A 26,466-nucleotide genomic window follows, 5' to 3' on the forward strand; every position below is an offset into this window, starting at 1 on the left:
CACATACATGTATTTAAAAGATAATCAAAAGTTACAGGTATTGGCACTTTAAAACATTCACCTTTATTTCAAATTCCTGGCAAAACACAGTATGAGACTATTACAACTTGCCATTTCAAATGGACTGCTTAGCAGCTCTTTGAAAGTCAGTGCATGGTGCTGACAAGGCCAAACTTTAATCATTTCACCCCATTTCCCAGTATGGACGTCGGTCTTTGCTGTAGAAAACTACTGTTGCACAAATGTTGATGGTGGAAGGGTTAAAGAGTATCTGACTATTTCCAGCAGTTTACCTTATCAGCCGGTACATAGTACAACTCTGGCACCACTTTGTGGCCGTCCTCTGTGGTCAGCAAGATGTCGTTGAGGGCCTCCCGGTACTCCGATGCCATGGCCTTGTTATTGTGGAAGATGCCATCTATCAAGAGATAGCACCAGAACACTGGCCACTCACATTCTATGTTCTCAAAGACTTTCAGCTCATATGGTTCATAGTAGAGCCTGCATGGATCCTGACAACAGAATTATAATAGAGTATGACTCATTTTCCCTGGTGAATACACTATTTTACATATGCACTAAAATAATTGAATTACTGACTTCATGGCAAAGCTTTATGAGTTATGAGTTTTCAAGAAACAGTAAAATAATACATTTCAAAATTTCTTGTCTTGTTAATCTTTTGGATTGAAAATCCAGTTTTTAGATGTCCATGATATTCAAATATCTTACACACACAGACACACACAGATGCACACACATACATGCACACACGCATGCAGACAGACAGACATAGATACAGACAGACAGACACAGACACACACATACAATTAGCTGTGGAAAAGCAGCTATCTGTTGGCGGGGTAGCGTGCGTCGCTATGCGGGTCATCAAAAGGTCAACCCCGCCACGGATAGCTGCGGGGCAACTGGGAGCGAAAATGGGTCTATTACGACGACAAAACTTATGTCGGAACTTTGAACGGCAAAATAAACCAAAGTGAGTGTAATTTAATAAAATGACCTATACCTGCCTGAACTCTGATTATTGCTCATTCCCTAACTCCTTTTGTGAACAAAATTTCTGGTTCGTTTACGTAATTTGGCTGATTTTCCAAGGAACACTCAAGATTTTCACCCTGACCGGCCGTCACGCTATACGCGTTTGAATGCGCAACGTCCATATTAGCATATCAATAGAAGTCAAAGTATGCTGCTGCAGTGAAAATCTTGAGTACTCCTTGGAAAATCAGCCGAATTAAATAAACGAACCAGAGATTTTGTTCACAAAAGGAGTTAGGGAATGAGCAATAATCAGAGTTCAGGCAGGTATAGGTCATTTTATTGAATTACGCTCACTTTGGTTTATTTTGCCGTTCAAAAATCTGACATAGGTTGTGTCATCGTAATAGACCCATTTTCGTTCCCAGTTGCCCCACAGCTATCCGTAACGGGGTTGACCTTTTGATGACCCTCATAGCGACGCACGCTACCGCGCCAACAGATAGCTGCGTTTCCACAACTAACATACAATGTACGTGTACGTACACATACATGTCTACCCAAACCAGCAACTTGGCAATGTGGATACAGCACGCAGGCAATTTCAGTTTCAAATGTGTAAAAGAACGTAGTTTACTTTAACTACCTCTTTGATGGTTTTGTATCCGTCTCGGAGAAACCGACAGCATCCGTATCTGCCTTGCAGTTTGTCTAATATTGTCATTCTGGTGATATTGACTTTGTCCATATCGTCCACTGCGAATGCTGGGAAACTTATAATACTGAGTAAACTTGCATCGACTTCCTGGTGATGGAAGAAAAAACACAAGAGATATGAGTGAGAACAATAACGACTGGTACAGTACTTTGTATGAAGGCGAGACAAAAGCACAGAAAATCACCCCATTAGCTGTAATTTTTGTATTTTATTTTGATAAGATGGTTTGAAACAAAAACTTACTACTATATAAAAATGCTAACCAAAGTGTGATCACAGAATGTATTTCGAACAATGGCGATGACTGTGCCACTTAGATTTTAACAACTAAATAATTTTGACCTGCAAGTCATACAGTATATGGCAGTTACGATTGAGGGATGATCTAAAATGCAGGATGAATGAGGTTCACCCTACCTTGGACTTGGACTCTCTTGGTAGCATGGAAATTAAGACAGCAGCACATTTGGCAGTTTCATCAGGCAACACGTGGATGACTGATGCTGGACCACCACGGGCACCAAACAGATTAAGATCGCTTAGTGCTTCTAAAGCTGCCTGTGGAAATGAAAAAGATTGCACAATTACATCAATATTCTTCTCTTAACACATACATGTACATGTATATGATCAAGTATTGAGTAAACAATAATCAATGCAGAAACAACACACAGAGGATCGAGTCAGTCAGAAATTTGGACAGGAGCTTGTTTTAATTCTGAGAGAAGTCACTTGATCAAAGAACAGTCTCCTTTTCTAATCTTTCACAAGAAATCGCTTTCACACTGGACATTTTTCATTTCATCTCTGAGTGATAATGACAATGCAATGCATGATTTTTGGAGTTGCCCCATGATTGTGCAATTAAAGATCAACATATCAAAACTACAGCAGAGGCTTATGGATATGCCATATTTGCTGCAGGGTTGTAAACTGTAGAAAACCTTGTGAAATGCTTTAAATAGTCTGTGAAGTGTGTCCCCCTCTTTTTTACACTCTTTCAATGAATTGACTTCATCACAGACAGAACTTCATGTTCATTCCAAAGACATTTGAAATTTTTATGACCATAGTGTCGTGATGATTCCTTTCGCGATAGTATTATGCTCAGTATATGAAATTACATAGTATTACATACAGTTTAATGTCGATATTCAGACGAAATACTACAGCTGGATTAAAAGTGATCTTATCATAGATGGAATTTCAGAGACCATGTCATACATGTAGAAATGTGAAAAAGGCCACAAGGTTGTGCTGAGTCCTTCAAATTCAATATATCAACAGTACATGCACGCGTGCAGAAATTTAAAAATTCTATATGCCATGTTTCGAAATACTTTAACTTCAGAATCAGGCGCTGGAAAATAAAATACTGATTTTCATTAAAACACTATAGTGTCAACTCCAATATTGACACCATATAAGTATGGAGTAAAAATCTGTAGAATTTGTGGATTTTTCATGTTCCTGAAAATGCAGACAAGTAGTGGTGTCATATCAAAGGGTTATGCTATCTGTTACACATAAATACCGAGAACAAGGAGACGGCCTGCATTTTATTGAGAGCATTGACATAGCATCAGAGACGAAAAGGTCAAATCAGGGGGGTCATCTCCCACGGACATTTCAACATGATATCCAACTAACAGAGAGCAGCTGATGTCAACGCTGATGAAAGACGAATAAATGAAAGCAATAACTTAGATTTCCGTACCTTTGCCATTCCTATTGAACTAGCATTTAATTCTGGAATGCCTTTGTTTGTTTTGTCTCCTCTCTCCCAAACACCAAAATCCTGTTGAGATAGCAGGAAAGAAAAATATAGTACACATACAGTATATACACACATATATATGGTATACATATGTATACATATATGCATAGATAGATCTACCGGTATAAATAGATACATAAAAAGACATGTACATAAAATACGTATAATCAAATATACTATTATGCATTGTACATGGATACATAGATCATAGATAGATACATGTAGATCAATAGATTGATAAGATACAAACATAGATATGTACATACATACATACATACATACATGTACATACATACATACATACATACATACATACATACATACATACATACCGGTACATACATACATACATACATGTACATATATGCAACATACATACATACATACATACATGTACATACATACATACATACATACATACATACATACATACATACATACATGTATATACATACCGGTACATACATTTGATTTTTTCCATTTCAAGCAGAAATTACAGAAATGGATGTCGGTCATTTGAATTCTCTGCCATTGTAAAATTATTGCTGTCCTCTCTGCTTCTGTTACTTCTTGTAAAGTTCAATTCAAAAATTCAATGAAATCCTGTACCTTTTACATGTAATACTAGTCAGTTATAGTATGTCACAGGATAATTCAAAGTTATACTCACACATGTGACATTTTATTTATTGAAAGTACACAATGCATCCGATTTTCAAGGCAAACAGAAATACTTACAGCAATTCTATAGGCTGATTCAATGTAAAATACCATGTTTTGAATAAAATCTACTTCATCCAAGGTGAAAATAATTTGTAGACCTGTGTAAATGATAAAATGTGTGGTATAGAATATATGTAAAAAGCACGTCAAATTTGAGTGTTTCGCACAAAACATGTCACAATTTACATAGCTTGTACACATGTATCAACATTTATCATAATTGTTCAATTAGCCTCTAAAAATATCAACAGTCATATATTTGGAATAATTGCGTGTGGTATGACTCATTGCCTTGCAGAGACTCTGCAAGATGCAAACATAAAAGTGACACAGATTTCTGAATCCGTTCAAACAGATTTTGGTGCCATGGATACTGGATTTCCTGTCTCCATGGAGATGCTTAAAAAAAAAATAATTACAACTTCCGTAGTAATATAGACAGATCACAAAGAACCATAAATTGAGGGAAATTTCTATTGAATCAAAGACACTGGCAGTGGTGGAGTATCACCATGGTGCTAGTCTGACAGTAATTTACGTTTACCGACTGCCACTTATTTCACAGCATGTTTACTTTGAATATTTCATAAATCAGTGCCGTTCTTTGGTTGTGTCCGAATGGTAGCTTTGCTTCACTGCATTGGGTATCAAGTAGCATGATACCATTAAAAATGTCATAAAATAGTATGATCTGTGAGTGCTTCACAGAAGGGCTTCATCTATTTAACAGCAGCTACGTCGTCAGACCTACGGGCTATCTCACTTTACATTCAGAATTCTAGAGCTGGTAATACAAGTACTTGAGTTGAAATTTTCTATCTTTTAATGTGATAATAAACATTTTTTTTTCATCTTCAGTCATGCACCAAGAATGAAAATAAATCGCACATTGAAAGCACAGTGTAGGCTTTACATGTAGATGATTGTGTCAGGTTGGTTGACTTTTATTAAGATATCCCTGCAAGCAATCTGGTTTGTATGGGAAATTATATTGTCTGATTTCTCTAATTTGCAATTAAATATGAGAGAAAAGTCATGAAATGAAACATGTGGAAGATCTACTATAAATGTTGTTCCTCAATGATATGTAATGGGGCAAAAATCTTACGATGGAAAGATAACTGCTATTTACTACACAAATAGTTTCAGACTCGGTAAGTTGTTTGTTATCATTTAGCGTGATTAATATTAATACTAATATGTTAACATTAATACATGCGAGCTAGCGCATTACATAGTCTATTACATATATCTGCTTCTTTGAAAGGCTGAGACAATGCCATTACTTGAATTACACAGCAAAGGCACAACTACAATGTACAAGTAACATTCAAGAAAGTGCAATGTTTTTTGAATGTAGCTTCTTTTCTTAAATTTCAGCATTGTGCATACTGATAATGCATTATTACAGATCTGGCATTGGATCACTAAGTGCCAATGGATTCAAGTGTTGAAATGATATAGATATTAAAATAGCTGTTACAGAAATCTTGAGGTGGTATTGCTAATTTGTAAATACGCTACACAACTTTCATTTGTCAAAGTACTGAAACATCATGAAGAGACCGTTATTAGTGTCAAATCAGTTGTGAGAACTCTCCTGGCATGCTGTATCAATACCAGTCATTGCAATACTGAGTGGATTATTCAAAAGCACTTCGCTGAAAATTACCTTAATTTTCCCTGTCCTTCAGGATAAAACTACTAATAATTAGTATGATTCAGTTATGATAGTGAGTATCTTGGGGAAACAATCACCATTTATGGAAAGGGACATAATTAGGTACATGTACATACAGAGACACACCATAGACTTCTATGTGTGCAACCCCTGCCTGAAACTCATTGGAGGGGTTAATATGGTTGGGAAGGACATCATTCGACGATTACATGTACATCCCTAACATTCATGTACTATATACATAGGTCAGCTGTTAGCACAGAAAACAACACAGCCACATGTACATGTGGGATATACCTCTGACTACAACCTGCTGATGTGTACATCATTGACTAACTGCATGTACTTGTTGATCAGTCTACCACTGAGAGACACAGAAAAATCACATTAGAAACACCGGACTCTGTGCAACTTATTCATGGGCAGCTTTAGAAAAATAATTTTGCAAGAATTTACTGCATATACTCGTTTCGACAGTTTTGATGGTCTCCATTGTTACTTCAGACTGCTATGAATACTGGCAGTTTGCATACATCTAATCCTCTAAAATCCATGCACTCATATTAAAATAAGTGCCGACAGTGAAGTGATTGAGTTGTCTGGGTTAGAATTCTTCAGAGTAAAACTCATTGAAATACAGTTGACAAGAGAAAAATTCTCATGGCTCTCCCTGTGGATGTAGAAAACAATGGATTGCACAATTGTCTGGTAATAGACATGTGTATGCATCTCAGAAATGAAAATTTAATTTTGTTAAAACTTTACAACATTCTCTATCAGGGCTCACTCTGCAAATTTTTGAAATTGAGGAACATATTACCTGAAATTTAACAGTAACTGTAAATACAATCAGCCACTTTTGTGTTCATTTTGTAGGAGATAGGAGAAAACATTAGTTTTTCAATTTTAACCAAAATGTCGTCCAGAAAACTTCCATCTTTTGTACACAACATTTCAAAATATGTCCACTGTCAACACACGCTCTGAGCATCAGAATATCCATCCCCTTGGCAAATACTGCACATACTGCCTTTAAGACAAATACAACCATACATGTATCACAGATGGCAGAGTAGGACATAATATCAAATAGTACGATAAGTGTTACAGATGAGCAGTGTGACACACACTGTCTATGTGTACACTGTATCTGATCTTTTGACCTTTTGTAGGTCACTCAGTAAGGTATATCATTTACTCCTAGAGGTATTTGACATTTCTACTTCTAAAACAATATTTGTTTTATTGGGTACTATAAAATTTGTGTCTGTATGTGGATACCAGTAAATGTGTTATCATCACTCAAATCTGTTCATTATCGAATTATTGAAATCTCAATTTCTTGTGCAAGTTTACCGTTTACCCGAGACACTGCTTTATTTAGTTAATTTGTATCCTATTGGTGTCAAACAACCACTTGTAAAACTGCATTTAGGTCTTACTCTTCCATCACTCATGCTGTGATTGGAACTCAATACATGATAATGGGGTAATCAGGGGTTGAATTTGATACCAAATATCAGTGTTTTTGTTCATGAGTGATACTTAGTACAAGTTTCCTGACCAGGGTTCCTCAGTCACATTACCTGGCAGTGGGTTCTTGTCGATATATTGGTGAAATTATACTCTGAGACAAGTGAAATGTCACAGGATGGGGCTTCCAAAAAACATTAATATGTACCTACAGACCCAACACTTAGCTAAAACAATGAATGTAGTTGAAACATAGAGAGAGATCAATCCCAATAGGGGAAGATGGGTGATTGATGCTGATGAAAATAGTGAATTATTATACAACAGACACAGCGTAATTACTGTTTAAAGGAATATGACACTATAGTATGTACCATACAATTAATATTTCTCTATATCATTTAATTGTCATATTGCTTTTCATAATAATCATAGGGCAGAAATGAAATATTAAAACAACCATATCAGAATGCTGTAAAATTAGGCCAAATGAGGATAAAGTGATTAGACATTTCTATGATGTATCATGCATGGCTTGTCAGCTGTGTCATCCCTGGCATCAGTGTTTCTGCCAAAGACACACTGTTCTATAATTTATCACATAATCCCTACGTGTCAGTGTCTAACATTATAACGGTGAAATCTATCACACAGCTGTTTCACAGGCAGTTATGAAAGCTCCGTATGTTTTAGGTCAGAGTGTCGTACAATGACATTTCTGACAATACATACAGCCAGTGCTGGGCAAGAAACCACACAGCAGTGAATGCATGCATCGTCAGAATGATATGTGCATGCATTTAGATAGGGCAAGACCCCTAAATCATCGACATGTGTAACCTTCAAAGTCAATGATATCAATAAAGATATACTGTAACAAGACCTAATGACAAAGTAACCAAGATACGGGAAGTTAATCTACTTTCTCCTAAGCAGATACAGCAGTTACAGCTGACAACTGCCAGATTGAATTCTCAGAAATTCTCCAAAAAGTATCATATTTTTTGGTTGTGAGTATGATTTTGAAAGTTTTTTCCTTTCAATGCTCATCAATAGTCAAAATGTAGTTGTTCATTTTTGCAAATTAAAAATTACAAATAATGAGGTCAGTTCTTTTGAACTTGAAGTTGATTTTTTTTTGGTAGCCTGTTGGGAACAAAACTGATGTTCAGCAAGTCCATTCAAGTTATCAAAAGAGTATTAATTACTCTAATGATTGTCAGTCAATGAAATCAAAAGCTGAACATGTGGTGTGCCCCTTGAATTTGAAAGACTTAAACTATTAATGCTCACGTTTTCCACAAGGAAACTTTCCTTCAAGGAAACTTTAAACCATCCTCTTTTGAAATCACAAAGTTTAAAGCTAAAGAAACTAGTAATACCCTAAAATTTATCAACATTTACTGATATCCAAATTGCCCCAATCCCTGTGTTAACCCTACGGGGAAAAATAAAATTCCGATTTTTCACAGGAGCAAGACAGTGCAAACTTTGTGTACTCTCCAAGCTTCAAAATATTCCATACAAGCATTAGACCAGAGAAGCATTGTAAAAATTTGAAAGTCTGAATATTTGTGCCCAATGTGCATTTTACCTCAATGTACGTCAATGACAAAAGAAACACACAAATGTTGAAGTCACTTTGTCATTAGCATAGAAACATGAAGATGTCCATCATCGGATGCGAAAAGCACTCACTACTCATTAAACGAAGCAGTGTCATCTATGTGGAACACACCTGTTAATATACTGTTAGGGATGACACATCGCAATTGTTCATACATCCGATTGTGCCTTTCCTTTGACTGATAAATTTGGTGGGAAAATGCGACCCCCGATGTTGGCAATAAAATCTACAATGAACCATTTCAGTCCCATTTCAATCTTTTAAGACTGAAATTTGTCATGGACGACAAGAAGAATTGAACCTAGGTGAAAGGCTTGAATTTAGATAACACAAACAACAGGTCGACACGACTTGCACACAATATCGCTCCTACCACCGCAGTGCTAGTCAGCAACACACTTACCTGATGCAGTCATTTGGGCTAACATCAACAGGTAAAAAGAGGTAGCGTCTATTTGTAAATGTCCCCACTCGTAGTCTCCGACCACTGTATCACCAGTATGTATAGAGTATTTTGCATGGAGTGCGTCTTTAGGGTTCTGAGAGTACTTGAACGCCTCCACCTTGTCAACCTGGAAAGGAGAAACCAACATTATAATAAAACAAAGTAAACAAATTACTCCTTCCTCTCACTGCTTGACTTCTGCAGCCCCTTTACTTTGATCAAAGATTCTGATCAAAGATATCATTACATGTTTTGATGACTTAGTACCACGCTGCACCCTTACACTTCACTGTTTGTGATCCCTTTTCACACTTACATAAATACGATGCCTTGTATCAAGAAAATGATGTAAGCCAGGTGCAGCTTGAATGGCGTATATTGGTGATTCGGAACTGGTTACGGGAGGCAGTGTGTGACTTTCTTGTTTACAAACAATTAATTTCAGGCATGATATGTAGATGCATCATGTCAACATAGCTGCAACATTTAAATTTTACAATATTCATTGTTGACAAACATGTTTTAACTTTCATCAACTGCCCACATACCCTAGATACAGTGTTTATGTCCGTCGTAGGGGTCCCTGGCAACCTTTGAGAAGAGTTTCAATGATGCTGCCGCCCTTTAAGGGTCCAAAACATGAGCCGTGTCTATATTTTGATATGACGTATACCAGCTACACCAGCTATAATAAAAGTCCACCTTACAGCAAATTTTTGCTTTGTTGTCGTAGGATGACCTATTGAGCAGTTTCATAGAAGTTAAATGCAAACTGACAGAAGATGTTTCAACATGGACACATCTCTGTAAACATTGGCATGTTTTTATCATTAAAATTGAACTTGTTTCTGAATGATAAATACTTTGCTGACAAAAAGAATGAGTATTTGTTAAATTCCATACACGATAACAGACCATTATCCGTATCTCACCTGTTTCATCATGGCACTGAGCAATCCCCTCATCAACTTCACCACACTCTGTGAAATAAGAATTTAAAATGAACATGATACTGTGAGACCGGTTTAAAAATTAAACAATTTAGAAATACGAACTTTGTGCTGGCTCAGAGAAGTGCACAACCTTGGCAAAGAAATATAATCAGCTATGTATATATCAATCACAAGAATGGGCCGCATGGACGCCTATCAGATGGATCGATGTGGAAAAGATTCAAAATATATTTTATCTTTTATAGCTCTTCTATAGGAAGCCCATCATTTCAGGATTGCTAATTTTCAAAATTTCCTTCAGAATTTACTTGTCATTATCACCTATTATGGTTAATTATCATTTTCATCTTTACATTTTCATATCTTCAATAAGTGATAAAAAATTATCCTGTCAGTACATCGTGGTAAATTAAGACTTTTAAAAATTTGTTTTCTCGTCCTGTAATTTCTTTCCGGAGGAACAGCTCCAAGCTGAGAAGAATTACATGATACAGTTGAAATGACGTTGTTTCACACTTCAAGTGTTTCTCATAGTCATACATGTCATACATGTACATCATCCATGGGGGTTGCCATGACTACTAACAATACCACATAAAAAAGTGCTATCAACCAGTGAAGATGATAGTCACAAATAAGCTTATTTTCTGTGTTGGTGAATCTGAGGTTTAGAAAGTCTAATCACCTAGATTGTGTTGACAGTGATAAAATATTACCAGCTCTTGAAACCAGTTGGGCAATTTTATGAACAAAAAGATGAGATAATATATAACCAACTCTTCAATTTGAAAAGATCTAGAAGTTTTTCAAACCAGCCAAAATAGGAGATAAAATATAAAAGACTCTTTAAAATGACTTCTTGCTAAATCTGATTTTTTTATTTTGATGGGAAACTACTGCATGTCAAGGAACTTCCCGCTCACTAGCAGACAACAGCATTGCCTTTGCAGTAACTGGGGCCAGTAGCTCATGAAAAAATCTATACAAATGCCTCGCAGTGAATTACAATGCATAGGGCCACTGGGCCAGTGTGATGAACCTTGCTAGAAATTTACATTTTTTTTGTTGGTTTTAGAATATACCATCAAATATCTAGCCCTGTATAAATTGGCTATCTACTAAATATCTCAACCTCCATAAATTGACCACCAACTAAAAGCCTTCTTTCTACTTCCAAATTTTTTATGAAATTTTGTTATGCAAACTAACTGACTTGCATGAACTACATAAAACCAAAAAGGGGTCATGATCAGGTCGTGCCATGAACTGATCAGATTACAGTTAATATTGTGTACGGTTAATATTGTTGAGAGAGTGTTTTTTACTAGTGTTAGGGAGTACCGGTACTAGTACAATGAATATTTATGAATTTTGTCATACAAATGAGGCACTGTGGACCGGTCGTTAGGGTAATGGACTCACTATCGGAGGATGGTGAGTTCGAGACCCAGTTTTGGTAGATCCAGAGTAGTGGATTCAATGTCGGAGGACGGTGAATTCGAGATTCTAGCACGGAGTTGTGTCCTTGAGCAAGGCACTTTACTCCTCAGTGCTCCACTGGGGGTTAGTGGGTTATGAGTACCTCATCCTGTAATTGGGCTAGCTCCCGTTGGATGATGGACTAAAATAAAATTCAAAATTTAAATAAAATATTGAAGAACCCGTCTAAATGAACTGGGTAGACTAAGCAACATTTACCTCTATACTGCCTTTCACAAACACACCGGAGGTACTATCTCTGAAGTCACATGACCCTGTTCCTTCTCACTGTGATGTTTTCTCACATTCTACTATACTCCTGGTGAAATCACATTTGTCTTATTGTATGAGTAAGACACCAGATATCAAAACTGTAATATCAGGTTGGTTGTCGTAGTGAAAAGCAGTTTGAATTACTTCAGAAAGTGATAAGGACAACGTCAGTAAATTCTTGATCAGATTTGAACTGTTTGTTTACGCTTTCGGGGTTCTACACGAGGGTATTTTTAGGGGTTGGCAACCCCCTGTATTTTGAGTATTCTATTCATATGTCATTAACAACATAACAGAATGCATTTTCACAACAAAGAATATGCAAATTACATATAGTTATGTAAATCGGCAGTCCCTCTGTTTTCCCATGGAGGTACCAGAAGAACTATTGGTACCTCCACAGTTTTCCCAAGCTGTGAAGGATACTGACTTGCATGTGGCAGAAAGGTTTTCAAAAGGTATATTACATTATCCTGCCTGTAACCATATTAACTACACGAACTACTTCAGATCAAGTATTAGTCTTTCTTAACTATTATATGTGGGTTGGTCAATTTCATGTCATCCACTGAAAATGAAACAACAGAAGGAAACATAAAAAATGAAAGCGGTGATATATTCAAAAGGTGAGTGATTACTTCATACATTCATGCTGTTCAATCAATTCTGTGTCCTCACCTCCATCTGAGGTCCATCTAAGGTCACACATGCATGTAAACATCATTAAAGTGAGTTAATCATTAGACAGTTTTAAAGTGTCATGAATTGTTTGGCCTGGAAAACAACACACCTACTTTGCCATTTTACTCACTTGCACTTTAACCTTTTCCTGCCAAGTCGGTGAAAATCCGCTTGAAATTCGGTGTAGCTAGAATCTGAGCAGCCACGGCCGTTATCCTGCCAAGGCGGTGGAAATCGGGCTACTTTTTGGTAACCCCCTTTCCTGCCTAGTCGACGGAACTACGTGTAGCAAACCCTTGCTCGCGCTAGGGGTCGTTCGAGGACAGGTTTTGGGCGAGGAACGGCGTTTGCTCTCGAAATGGGTTCACAGAGAGTCCAACGACAGGGAAAGGTGCGGAAGCTACCCAGCCAGTCCCCACCCCGGTGGGGGACTGGTTTTTTTTTGGGGACGAGTAGCGTACTTGGCAGGTTAGCACGTTGACGTATTCTAGCGGAGTTTGGGGTTAACTTGGCTCTGAGGCACTACATAGATTGCGGCCGAAATTGACCGTCTGGGCAACGCTAATCTGTAAGGCAACCGCCTAAGACCGCCTCAGCTGGCGGTGCAATTTTTTGCCAATGGTGCGAGACGAAAATCACGGACTTGGTCCTGATTGACGGGAAGTGCGGACGGATTTGACGGACTCGGCTTTCTGTAAGGCAACCGCCTAAGACCGCCTCAGCTGGCGGTGCAATTTTTTGCCAATGGTGCGAGACGAAAATCACGGACTTGGTCCTGATTGACGGGAAGTGCGGACGGATTTGACGGACTCGGCTTGATTAGTCCCTGACATGGAACTGATCCGAACGGACTTGAGCGACATTTGTGAAGGGTAACCACCGCTTTTAACCGACTTGTTACCTTCTCGAAAAGACTACCCACTCAGATGTCGGACGTTGTCGGCTGCACTTGGCTCTAGACGTTCAAGCCGTGCAACGAAACACACCGCCTCAGCCTTGCCATTCACGAACATGGCCTCAAAATTTGATACCATTGTTCACCGACTTGGCGGCTGCGGTTAGGTGCGTGAACCGTTGTTCACCGACTTGTTACGCCTATGTTGTCCCTGTGAAGTTCGGCTAACGGCCGAGTCTAACGGGAGTTGGCAGACCTGTGTTTGGTTTATACCGTAGTATGACCGACTCAGGTAGAGGTACCTGTCGGTATATTCCGAGTTTTACGCACTCGGGCGTCAATGACGGGTCGTCATCACCGCTGATGACGTAGACGTGCTGGCCACGTTATTTGAAGGAGCCATGTTTGCCCAACGGACGAGGCCGAGACAGCCGTTGACAATTTTGGCATCCTTCATCTTTGACCGCCTTAGTTGGGTAAGCCGCTCGGCAGGCGACGGTTATGACCTAAACAAGCCGCTGAAGCACTGTTCGTTGCCGTACAAGAACGAGACGGCCAGTCCATTACTGCTTAATGGGCGATCTGTCGGGTTGGCTTGTCACCGACTTGGATGACAATACGCCCTGCGCAGGCGTACTTAGAAGGGACATGAGGTTAAAGATACGGGTTTCCCACCCGTACTAAACATGGGCTTGGGCCAACGTCCTTGGGTGGCAGGTGCGCATGCCACGTACCCAGCTGGACGGAATGTCAAGTTGAGATGCTAATGACATTGACTATGTTATGCTAAGTGCTCGAGGGATTTGCATCGCAAATGAGTATTATTAGCATATCAAATGGTGCGGACAGGCAATTTACATGACGGGTAGGAATGTCAGCGCCGGTTGGTGGACTGATTGCCGTAGGTCCATTATAATAACAGGTGGATGCATATATTAACACCCCTGCGTCCAATCATGTCCAGGGCTTTGTTTCCCTGTGGCTTTAAAAGGGAGGGACCTGCTAGTCTGTCGACACTGTTCCAGACATGAGCTTGACGGACCGCAAAAGTTTTCTGAAGGCGAGCAGACGACTGAAGCTCAAAGATGCAGAGTCTCCGGGCGGTAGTGGTAGCGATCGTTGTGATGTCCCTAGTAAACGTTCTAAGAAGTCGGGCAAGAAACGCTCCCGTAAGGCGAAGCCATCTCCGGCTGAAAAACCCAGTGGTAAGCGTAAACGTAAGAGCGATCGTTCTGCCGATGAGGATGATGACGGGTCACCGGTCGCCAGTGGTTCTCACCCGGCTGCTCCGGGAGAGACTACTTCACCTGCAGAGACTACATCTGCTCTTGTGGGAGATACTTCACCTGCACAGACTACGTCTGCTGCTGCTAGTGAGACAGTGAGTAATGAGACGGCTGATGCCATTGGTTCTCCCCCGGCTGCTCCGGGAGAGACACCACCTGTTGCTACTATGAGCCCTCATCCTGCGTCAGGAGAGGTTCCTGTGCCCAGTGCGAAAGAGCTTGAGTCCTCGTCATCAGCAGAGGCTGCCCAGCCCGCTCCTGCCATAGTTTCGTGTGCTGCGATGTCCCCGCCGAAAAAGATAGTGCGGAGGTTCGTTATCAGGATAGCCCACCTGATTTTGAGCCAGATATGATCCTTGATGCCGCTACGGGCGAGTTCAGGCCCAGACGCCCAGACGACGGTGATATCACCGCTGAGTCCGACTCGGAGGTTGACGAGGATGCGGCAGAGGACGATGACTTTTATGACAGGCAGTATGTAGGTGAGGCAAGCTCTGACGACGATGATGACGTTGCTGCTGTGTTGGCGGAGGACGACACCACCTCCTGTCTGGCGTATGTCGGAGACTACCGATGCTAATATATTTGAGGAGACCGATTTTGACCATGAGAGAGGACCGACTTTCACCTTGCCCAGCCACTCCCGTGAGCTCGATTACTTTTTAAGTTTATTCCAGCTACACTGATCAGATTGGCCAAGGACGAGACTAATAAATACGCCAAATTCCACCAGCGATATATCGCTAGGAAAATAGATAAATACTGGCATAACGCTGACTACCGAGAGGTGCAGGCGTTCATTGGCGTCTTAGTCTGTATGGCCGACCGTAAATCATCAGTGGAGGATTATTGGTCTAGCGATCCCTTTCTGAGAAACCAGGGTATTTCTACTGTGATTACCCGCAGTCACTTTCAGCAGCTTATGCGATACTTTCATCTGGCAGACCCAGAGAACGATCCACGTCGTGATCCTGATGAGGCACGCCGCCGACGTCGGTGTCAGGAGGATCCCCTGTATAAAATCAATCCATGGATGGAGCCCATAGTTGACCGGTGCGTAAATAATTATAAGATGGGTAGAGAGATCTCCATCGACGAGGGCATGGTGCGATTTAAGGGCCGTTCTAAATTTAAGCAGAGATTACCGCATAAGCCTGATCGAGACGGTTTCAAGATATGGCAGCTGTGCGACTCCACCACTGCATACATCGCTAACTTTGCACCGTACCTAGGTGTGAAATTTCGGGATCGGACTGATGGGAGACGGCAGGAGCGAGGTGTGGTGAAAAGAATTACGATGGAGCTGGTCCAGCCATTCTGTGGATATAATCACAGCCTATTCTGTGATAGCCTGTTTAGCACGGTCGTTACTGCTAGAGAGCTGATGGAGACCGGATCTACATGGTCGGAGTTTTAACCGCCGTAATCGTCGCACCATGCCCCCTCAATTAATTCCGCCGGGTAAGAGGAAGCGCCTTCCTCTGTCTGTTGGGGATATGAAAGCCACGACCAGAACGGACTCTCGTCTTAACATCACTGCTTATCAGGATAGTAACGCTCAGGTGCTGATCTTGAATACGGTCTATCCACCCTTGGAGTGCGTGCCAGTGGGGGAGGGAGACGAGCGGCGACAAGTGCCTCTGTCGCTGTATAATTATCGCCGGTACATGGGAGGCGTCGACCGAGCCAACCAGAAGCGCAAGTACTTTCACACTGGGCGCAAGAACCACAGATGGTGGACATATCTGGCATGTTACCTGATTGATGTTGCCCTGGTAAATGCATATATATGCTTCAAGCATGTACACCCTGATAGTAAGCTGACCCATAAGATGTTTCATCTGCGTGTCGGGAAACAACTCATTGGCGGTTATTGTGGGCGATCGCAGCCCAGTGTGAGAGAGGTCGAGGCCACCGTTTCTCTTGCCTCGTACATCAATCCACAAAATCAGCCGATGCACGTTGTCAGCCGTTTGGAGGGGCGGCAGAAATGCTGTAAAGTATGCAGCAGAGAGGGTAAGACCACTGCGAGCGGACGACTGTCTGAGACGTCCAAAGGATGTAGTCTGTGCGGGGTTCATCTTCACGAGGGCGAGTGTTTTGCGGCTTTTCATCATCGCATGATGCTACGAGGTAAGAGGAGCGTTGGCGTGCAGACCTCTACTCACACAGCCCCGACGACACCCATCAGCAAGAGAACCCGACGTAAATAACGGACAGGGGACAGCTTCGCCTAACAGTGGCTTGACTGTATTCTTAACACGGACCATGATCACATTTTGAGCACGGTTGTGCCGTTTGTTTGTGCTTTACGATCCCGCTGATTGTAAATTGAAACACGGATTATTTTGTACAATCCCCCGATTGTAATCTTTGTAACACGGACCATGCACTCGGACGTCGAGACAGACTCTGAGATTTATTATTCGGCATAATGTAAATTATTCCCGAATAAAATACTATCTATGGATCGCATATTTTCGTTTGTTTTGTTTAGACGGATTATTTTGTACAATTCCCCCTATTATAATTTTTGAAACACGGATCTGCCACCCCGATTGTAATTTTTGAAACACGGACCATGCACTCGGACGTCGAGACAGACTCCGAGATTTATTGTTCGGCATAATGTAAATTATTCCCGAATAAAATACTATCTATGATCGCATATTTTCGTTTGTTTTGTTTTTACCCCCACTTTCGTTTTTGGCAGATCCGTAAGGACGCTATAGTAATGGATGAACGTGCGTTGTATCACGTGGGAGGGGCACAGCCCAACGGAGGCTGTGCTCGTGCGACGTAGACGTTGTACCAACCATCTGTCGTTGGGGTTAGTGCATAGAGCAGTTGCACTGTCCAGAGCTAAGGTGGTACAAAACTGCACCTTAGTAACAACTGCACAACTAACCTGTTAGGAAACGGTAACACTAACGAGCTAAGTGTTCACTGAACTGGCCAAACTACGTACACGCCTTCCTTCAATGGCGGAACTATGTCGTTGACACTACGTCAAAGCAGACTGCACTGTGCGACTCTTCCAAGTCGTTCAAAGTACGTGGCCAAGTGACACAACCCAGGGGAAACAGGACAGGTTTGAGGGTGCTCCCGCACCCATAGCACTAACCCCTGGGTCTTCTACTAACCCACGAGAGAGGTGACGTTTCCCCGGTGTGGCCGTGCGTGCCGGCGAACGAGCTTTACTTCCGCGAAAGTAAGCTAGAAAAGGGCATAAAAGTGCACGTCCCCCGGGGCAAACAACACCCGTGACCTCGTCATTTTCTGGACACAACCTCATCAGCGGTTGCCCCTCTATACGGGCATGCAAAAATTTTTGAAGTCTAACACGTATATGGTCGGTAATCGTACCCCGAAAATGCGGTATTTTCCCGCCAAATGCCTGGCAGGAAAGCGTGCAGGAGAGCCTATCTTCTGTAGACACGGAAAAGGGGGCCGGTTTTGACCGACTTGGCAGGATAACGGACAGGGGCGCTCGGCAGGAAAAGGGTTAAAGGGTTTCAGAAGACACATTCCCTTGGGCAAAGTTACATGTTGTGTTCAATGTTGACAAATATCTATGGCATCCACTCATTTGCATATGACACATTGAACCAGCTGTAAATTTGACCTTGAGACAGCTTGATGTATCATAACGTTCTATTTTTGCTGTTTTTAGTGTGTTGGATTGTGGAAACAGAACGATGTCTGTCACCATGGTGAATGAGAAGCTTAAAGGCGGATCCTCCCTTTAAAAGGACGCCAAGGTATGGCGGCGTTCACTGTGTAAGTGGACACCAAACAGGCAACACGCGGGCACACGCTCCAGAAAATGCCAATTTTTAGTTTTCCCCGGCCGCAAAAACACAGACAGACTGCCAAGCGGTCAGCGCGAAGTTGCTGCCGATCGAACTCTGTGGTTATATTCAAAGTCTAACGCGACTGGAAGACAATTTTTTAGGAAATTCGAGCGTTTGTGGTGGGGAATCAATGACCGTTGGAGATTTGAATCGACCGTCAATCAAAAGCTTGCATATTAAAACTCTGTTTACAGGATGAGCAAAAGGTGACGAAAGGTTGAGATCAGTTTTTGTAATCAATGTTATGGAAATCAAACATCGTACTGGCCAAGCGTTTGACTGGGAGGAGAACTCCACTAATGCGAGAACCTGGGATTGAAAAGTGCGGCTTTAAGTGAAGGATTGGTGCAAAGGAATGTCTTACAGACAACTTGATCTCTTTCCACTTTTTATGAACAATGTTACATTTGCAAAGGTTTTGAATTTTGCTCACTCTGTACAGTATATTGTTTCACAGGCGACTTTGGCAACCACTCTTCTCCACTGAACCTTAGACTTTCAAGATTTCTGATCTCTTTTCTCTCAAATGAGGAATTTCTTGAAGGTTCTTTGAGTTGCCAATGTAACAATATATGTACGTGTGATATCATAGACAATAGTCTGTTGTAATGATGTAATATCTATGTGTGCAGAATGAGACATGATGTTCTCCACAGTGCTATTCAAGCATAGGGGCCCACCTCTCTTTTATTTTGGTAAAACAATAGAAATACATTTACCATGACAATTCATTATATCATTATGCAAATTAGCTACTATATTAATCAGAAATTCCTGGGGAGAACAAAGTCACTGACATATTAACTAAGTCACTGGCATATCACCAAGGACTCTCTCAAAGTCATCATGTTTCATGTTTCAAGTTGTCATGAAATACGGTGAATCTGCCTCATGTGAAAGAAAATACCAGAATTCAGTAGGAATCAACAAGCCGAGACTCAGACTCTTCAAGTAGAGTCTGCTAGATACAAAATATCATGACATAAAAATCTGTGTCGTCATTGTAAATAAGGAAAGAGATTTTAAAACCGCGATTACCATACAAACTGTGTCTCTCCGATATTATAACCTGGAGAAAATGAAAAACTAGTGGCAATAGTGAACAATGAAGTATTTATAAAATTACAACAGCTAATTTACCTGTTCAAGTTCAAATGCTTTGGCCCTGTCTTCATCAAGGTCAGCATGCTTACGGTACGCAAGCGCAAGACCCCAGACTGCCAAGATGGAGTAGACATTGTCCCGGACCCAAGCATCACGCAGTTCATTACTAGCCGGTAGTAATCCTGATATAGGATCCTGGCAAAGCGAACATATAAGTGAGTTTAGTAATGAACTGAGGGAACATACAATACAAGTGAAATAAAAGGTATAAATAAATCAATCATGGAAGAAGGAAGGGACCCTTCTTCCTTGCACGGATAAATAAATTGAGATAAATAAATAAACAAATAAACAAGTAAATAAAAAGTTTTTTGCTGTTATTTAATGGTCAGATTGAAGAGAAGCATTTGGTAGGGGATTATGCAAGTTGAAAAGACAAATTTCCCTTACTAGTCATATCTTAATTATGACGAGTATCATCAGTATGTTTACTTGCACATATCATTTGCAGGTTTGGACCTAAACCATTTTGCATACCGACACTGCACTGCTGTCATAGGTGTGACATTCACTGTCAGTGGAAGTGTGGGAAGTGACTGTGATTTGAAATGATCCATGGAATTTTCGTTTTAATCACGGTCCCTCTACCTGTCTATAGAAGGACAGAGGGGCCGCGTTATACAGGACTCAAAAATCGAAAAACAAGTACAGTGAACGCATCAACTGTCGTGGGATTTCATCTGTATGATAAAGCTTAGACAACTTCTTCCGGCCCATGAGACATACATGTACGTGTTCATGTACAGTATGTGTAATGATGTGGAAGTGAAGAACAAAAATATACACCGCAAACAGTGTATCTGTCAAGGTGGATCTTTCGCCCTCGCTATCTAGTCTACGCGGTTGTGAAGCTAAACATTACATTCTAAATCTCCCATTCGACAAAGTTGTGCAGATCATCGTGGGCTCTGAACACGGTCCCAGTTACAGTGACAAACAACCACAACCACATCAATCATACGATTCGGGATCTACACGTACGTCACGAACTAACCTGGTTTGACAGAATAACTTTCTGGATGATCCTCATATAATAATCGAGGCGGACACCTGAGTTACTGCGACTCCTCATCTTTCAGCCTATTCACCTCGAAGATCAAACCATTATGATTCGTATATAAAAGAAGGAAAGGTCATACTCCACTGTTACGTGTTGGGTACATATTACACTGTCATTTGCACTGTTGCTCCTCTCGATGAACTGAGCAGTGTCTAGGAAAGGTCGTTCCCATGATCCCATTCGAATTGTACGAGAAAAGACCCCCTGTGTTAGCATAATATTTATATCACAGGTAAGCGTTGTGATTCATCAACAAAATGCATTTTGTTCTGCATTTTGTTCTATAAATTTAATTTATGATGTAAAACTTAATTGTTGCGTTTTGTGAAACGTATCAGATATGCGAGTATGGAACAATAAGCTGAAGGTAAGAGAGCATCATCATCACATTATTTCCAAGGGAACTAGGTGGTCTTCGATAGGTCGACGCCATCTTGGACCTAAGATTGAGCTGATCGTCGAAAACGCCGGTAAGAATCCGTTTAAACACTCATCTGTTTAGGTCTATCACTACATCTGAGAGAGGGGATTAAAAGAATAAGTGTAATTTTGTTAGGTTATTGTACGTGTGTGCCCTGTCGATTCCCTGTTTTTCGCGTAAGGGCCCAGTCAAAGTTTTGGACTACCGCACGTAGGCACACTCCGTTTTGTGACGCATTTCTAAGACAAAGTATTCGTAGAGACACTCCGTTTGGTCTCGACTTCCAATATACTGCACTGTTCATGATCCAAACCCACGGTCCCTCTATCACGTGTACGAACCCAATGATGCCATTTTGTCGATCTTTCCCATTACATGTAACATGTATTACCGTAATGGTCAGCTTGCCGTCCACGTTAGCGCGTTACGATAGTTTAGAATACCATTTTGATCGCTGATTACCGGGTGTACAACACAACATGCAGTTTCAACATGCAATGATAGTTAGTGTTGCGGTGTGTAACTACCCCAGAAGACGTTACAGCCACATTTTTCTGATGTCAATCCTTTTTAACACCAAAGCTTGTTATAATTTATCTCCGTTGAAAAGGGATCTGTTTAAATAACCTACATCGTGAAGCATACAAATAAACTAACCTTAGTAGTGGTGGTGGTAGTAGTAGTAGTAGTAGTAGTAGTAGTAGTAGTGAAAGACGGTATCAGGGGCTTCTAGTCACCTTGACCCCTGACCGTTTTGACCCGTCAGCACTGGAGCAAGACTTCCTTTCACTTTAATTGCGGACTATCCCTTGAAGAAGCTCATCAAATACAACTTTTTGAGGATTTAGAATTAGGGTTGGGGTTAGCATACTTAAAGGTGTTGTATATCGGACCTAAGAGGAAAAGGGGCCCTATGGAACTCTTTCCAGCACTGGTCACCTTGACCCCTCATGTACCTTTCCTTTGGGAGACAATCTTATATTTTTATCTTGGAAGCACTGTGATACCGGTAGTTTTGTTTGATAATCATTATAGCATTTTTGAAGGGCTTACATGTAACTGGAAGCTAGTAACGATGGAAATGCACCAAGTACCAAAAACCTTCATGGCCTAGAGTATACAGATGCATAGCATTGTTGTTCATGGCCAGTCGTCACCAAGTATGCACAGGTGCTGGGCTGTGGTGCCTGCGTTTTGCGAATTAAAACGGCTAAATTATTGTTTTGAAAGCCAACAGATTTTCTCACAGAAACACCACCAATTCTCTGAACCCGGTTGCATGATATATTCAGTAAAATGTTGTCTCCTGACAGGAAAAGTGTGATGAGGTCAAAGTAGCTAGGTACAGGGGTCAAGGTGACCACAACCAGCGAAGAGAGGGTGTGAATTACTGGGGTCGAAACAAACAGGAGTCGAGGTGACCTGCTCCCGAATCAGCCAATCTCACAGCACGGCGGTAGAAATTACCTTCATGATTGGGTCCTAGTAATTACTGGGACGCAATCTCACAGCATGGAGGTGGAAGCTACATGTACCTCCATGATCAGGTCTTAGTAAATGTTGCCCTGGACATAACAGCAGTATTTTTTACTCTTTGAATGTCGTGTAAAGCTATTTTAATCACTTTTATTTTTATTTTTTAATTATTCATAAGGTTTTGCTAACGGTGTATTTAATAACAAGCTTACAAACTTCATAAAAATGTCAGTTTTGTCTCTGAGGCACTTGCTAAGGTTTCTTTAACCAGCTCACTGAAATATGGAAACGCAAAAAAAGAAAATGGTAACATTAGGTCGTGAAATATGAACATGAAGATATTAAATCTAACAGTCAATGTACCATTGTTAAAAAAAATTATCTCCTGTACTCTGTCATGTATACTGCTGGAATAGCCAGTCTTACTGGCCACACCTTAGTTTGTAATGATATAACCTTGCTTGCAATCAAGATGGCAAAAGAATAGAGCAACACCATCAATGTTTATGAAATCCTGACCTACTGGCAATATTAAGTGAAAATTTCTGCATTAAAAGATTAAGAATAGATTTAAAGTTTACATAACATTGGTGTTTGTTTGACAGATAGAGAGAATGTTGTTATATCCCAAGCAGGACTGCCATGATCATAGTAATATGAATTTTTTAACTCACTGCTTGGCAATACAGTATATTTGTATCATATTCTCTTCAAGCTCATTGTATATACAAATCATATAACACTATTCACAGGTAAACTTTCATATTACATGTACATGTAAATGAACTTTCCAATCTTTTAAGTCCATTACACAGTGCCCCATGAGCCACTGCAATCCTATCAAAGCCATAATCTGGTTTCAGAGCTCAAAGTCCTTCAATTTCGGTTTACATGTTTTGCAATTCTTTGTCACACTTTGACTCATATTTATTTGAGAAATCTGTAATGGCTTGCAAAGTCACTGTGGACTTGAACTTGTGCAGCAGTGTAGGATTTTACTTCTCAGGTAGATATTTTCAGAAACCTGGTCAAAAAGGAAACAATTTCCCAGGTTTGGCACTTGCACAGGCATACCAGGAGGTTGTATGACACTGAAGAAATAGCTTGTCTTTGGTCTTCAGTTTATTGCGATGTCAAAAAAATAATCCCCAGAATCCCTTGAACTCTTGAAATTTTACATATGGACCCTCGTCACCAAATCATCGAGAGGCACTAGGTCTAGTCGCATTTCAGTTCTAGGTCATATACCTGTCTGTCATCTACATGTACAATGTATGTTGTACTAGGGACCAACTCAACACTGATTAGGTCACCCCAAGACTTCCACAAAAGGTATTTCAACTCAAGTCAGCGATCTGATATCACAACTTTGCCGTTGACATGTTAACCAGACCAAACTACATGTACACATAACTGTATGTGAATCTTCTATTGATCAACTGACCCAGTCCAGTCTTTCCTAGGAGAGGCGTTTATTTATCACAATTCATAATTGGGTTTCAAAACACTTGTCATTACATACATGTGAACGGCAAAGTTGTGATATCAGATAGCTGTATCAAGGAATTCTTTAATTTGTATGTTCCCAGGCCTAAGCAAAAATCACTGGCATCTTTGATCACATCATTTACTGGCAGTGTTTTTCACTTCCAGGCTGTGTAGTAAAAGCGAGAGGATGGGGCGTTCGTTTGGAAACTTGACAAAAGCCCGGGGAATCATCTCCTACAGTTTATCACCGTTTGAACAAAAGGCATTTGCCGGTGTCATCTCCGATGGAGTACCCAATGTGTGGAGGAGATTTCGCAGCAGGGCATTCAGGGTCCTTCCACGTAAGTTGTTGAAACTTGCACGTGTGGTTCCAGACTGTGATTAGTATTACACTTGAAGACACATCTGTCAGTAAATATATTTAGTTGAACTTACATAATTGTAGTTTAAAATTTGTAAAATCATGAAAATTATGCAAAAAGTTTCATATCATGGTCTTTTATGTCTTAATGTGTGTCTACAGTTAAGGTTATTCATGTATACAATGCAAGATCCGAGGTACATGAATATTCCACATTGATTAAGGGTCATTAGCATAGAATTTTAATACCGAAACAATGCTCATTAATGTAATCTGCATATTTGAATATCATTATACTCGCATCTTGCACTTAAGGTTATTCATGTATCGCCAGACAGTTCCCAATTTGTCTTCAAAATGTTTTGTCAGTTTGTTCACTGGTTCACTGAATTCCATATATCAATTGATATGATTAATGAGACAAATACGCTTTAAAGGCATGGTTCAGCCATCAGATTGTCTTGCCAGGAAATTTTCTTAATAGATTACAATTTCAATGGAAAACAAAAGCCTATGACACCTTCATAATCCTCTTACAGACTAGAACGAACTTGATCCCGGGGTTCTATTCCCCTACCTTTAAAGGAACAGTCCTATGCCAGCCTGCCCATGTAAATAAATCATGTTTCATTTTAGTATTTGCCACAACGATCCACGATCAAATTTTTTTCTTTTTCCCATTCCTTTAGCCTTCATAATCACCTACATGGTGTACAGGTGGGCCAAAGACGAAAACACAAGACTGAAGAGGAAGGACCCATCCCTCTATGCAAATGATGAATAACAAGACCAGGGATACCCAAAGACATGCCAAGACGTCAAGTCCACCATAACCTGTTTGTGTTTTCTTTTTATACACCTCCATGTGATAGACATGTATGTACAGACACAGAGATGAATTGTTGCATTAACGTTGCTTTTGGATTTGGATTTGGTTGAGGAATTAGAGTGTATTTAATTAAAAAGAAGTGAAAATTATGTTCAGCATTGTGGTGTACTTTGTTCAAGTATCTTATACTCTGATTCATTGTCATAGTTCATCATTTACATGTAAAATCTGATTTTGCCAAATGTACCCTCAAATGGACAAATTCAGTGGTTGTAGGCTGATGACCACTGCTTTCATTTCAGTCAGACCATAGGCTGGCATGCAATACATTGATTTCTTAATTTAATAAATAATCTTTGTATATTACACCTTTCTATAAGACACGATTGAGCAGTATCAGTGTGTGCCCATTACAACTACCCCTGCTAAAGAGTAGTGCAGTCTTGGTAATAATGCTCTGCATTGGTGATCAGAAGAAATTACCAATGGAGGGTTACCAATGGAGGGGTGTAGGGTGGCCAATTAACAGATCTGGACTTTTCATTGAAATTTTGAAATACTACACAGTGAGGGATGGCTGTAATAGGAACATACACTGCTCAAACTGTCAAACTTGTGTTTTAGAAATGTGTTATATATATGTGTGTGTGTGTGTGTGTGTACACAAACCAGCGCGCGCACACACACAATATATATATATATATATATATATATATATATATATATATATATATATATTATATATATATATATATATATATATATATATATATATATATATATATATATATATATATTTTTAT

General features: G+C 40.2%; 2 protein-coding genes across 10 annotated transcripts in view; one reads left to right on the forward strand and one right to left on the reverse strand.

Moving 5' to 3' along the window:
• LOC139131495 (phosphorylase b kinase regulatory subunit alpha, liver isoform-like) overlaps positions 1–21,260 on the reverse strand; it is a 51,645-nt gene extending 30,385 nt beyond the window's left edge. For 7 of the 9 annotated variants that reach the window (XM_070697579.1, XM_070697577.1, XM_070697571.1 and 4 more), the window contains exons 1-9: positions 21,023–21,232; positions 20,005–20,163; positions 10,376–10,423; positions 9,402–9,570; positions 4,233–4,315; positions 3,435–3,515; positions 2,135–2,275; positions 1,646–1,804; positions 294–512 (exon numbers count right to left, since the gene is read on the reverse strand). In XM_070697579.1, coding sequence (XP_070553680.1) covers positions 294–512; positions 1,646–1,804; positions 2,135–2,275; positions 3,435–3,515; positions 4,233–4,315; positions 9,402–9,570; positions 10,376–10,423; positions 20,005–20,163; positions 21,023–21,100 — 1,137 coding nt within the window. In that variant the 5' untranslated portion in view covers positions 21,101–21,232. Of the gene's footprint in view, positions 1–293; positions 513–1,645; positions 1,805–2,134; positions 2,276–3,434; positions 3,516–4,232; positions 4,316–9,401; positions 9,571–10,375; positions 10,424–20,004; positions 20,164–21,022 lie in introns of all 9 variants that reach the window. The other 2 variants (XM_070697578.1, XM_070697576.1) reach the window with 1 other exon arrangement.
• A 160-nt stretch (positions 21,261–21,420) lies between these two features.
• LOC139131498 (cytochrome b-c1 complex subunit 8-like) lies at positions 21,421–25,812 on the forward strand. The gene is made up of 3 exons (XM_070697582.1): positions 21,421–21,558; positions 24,639–24,814; positions 25,524–25,812. Exons 2-3 carry the CDS (start codon positions 24,661–24,663, stop codon positions 25,616–25,618), a joined length of 249 nt encoding a protein of 82 aa, XP_070553683.1. The 5' UTR covers positions 21,421–21,558; positions 24,639–24,660; the 3' UTR covers positions 25,619–25,812.
• The last annotated feature ends 654 nt before the right edge of the window (positions 25,813–26,466 follow it).

This window comes from Ptychodera flava, chromosome 4, assembly GCF_041260155.1.
Source record: "Ptychodera flava strain L36383 chromosome 4, AS_Pfla_20210202, whole genome shotgun sequence".
Classification (NCBI taxonomy): domain Eukaryota; kingdom Metazoa; phylum Hemichordata; class Enteropneusta; family Ptychoderidae; genus Ptychodera; species Ptychodera flava.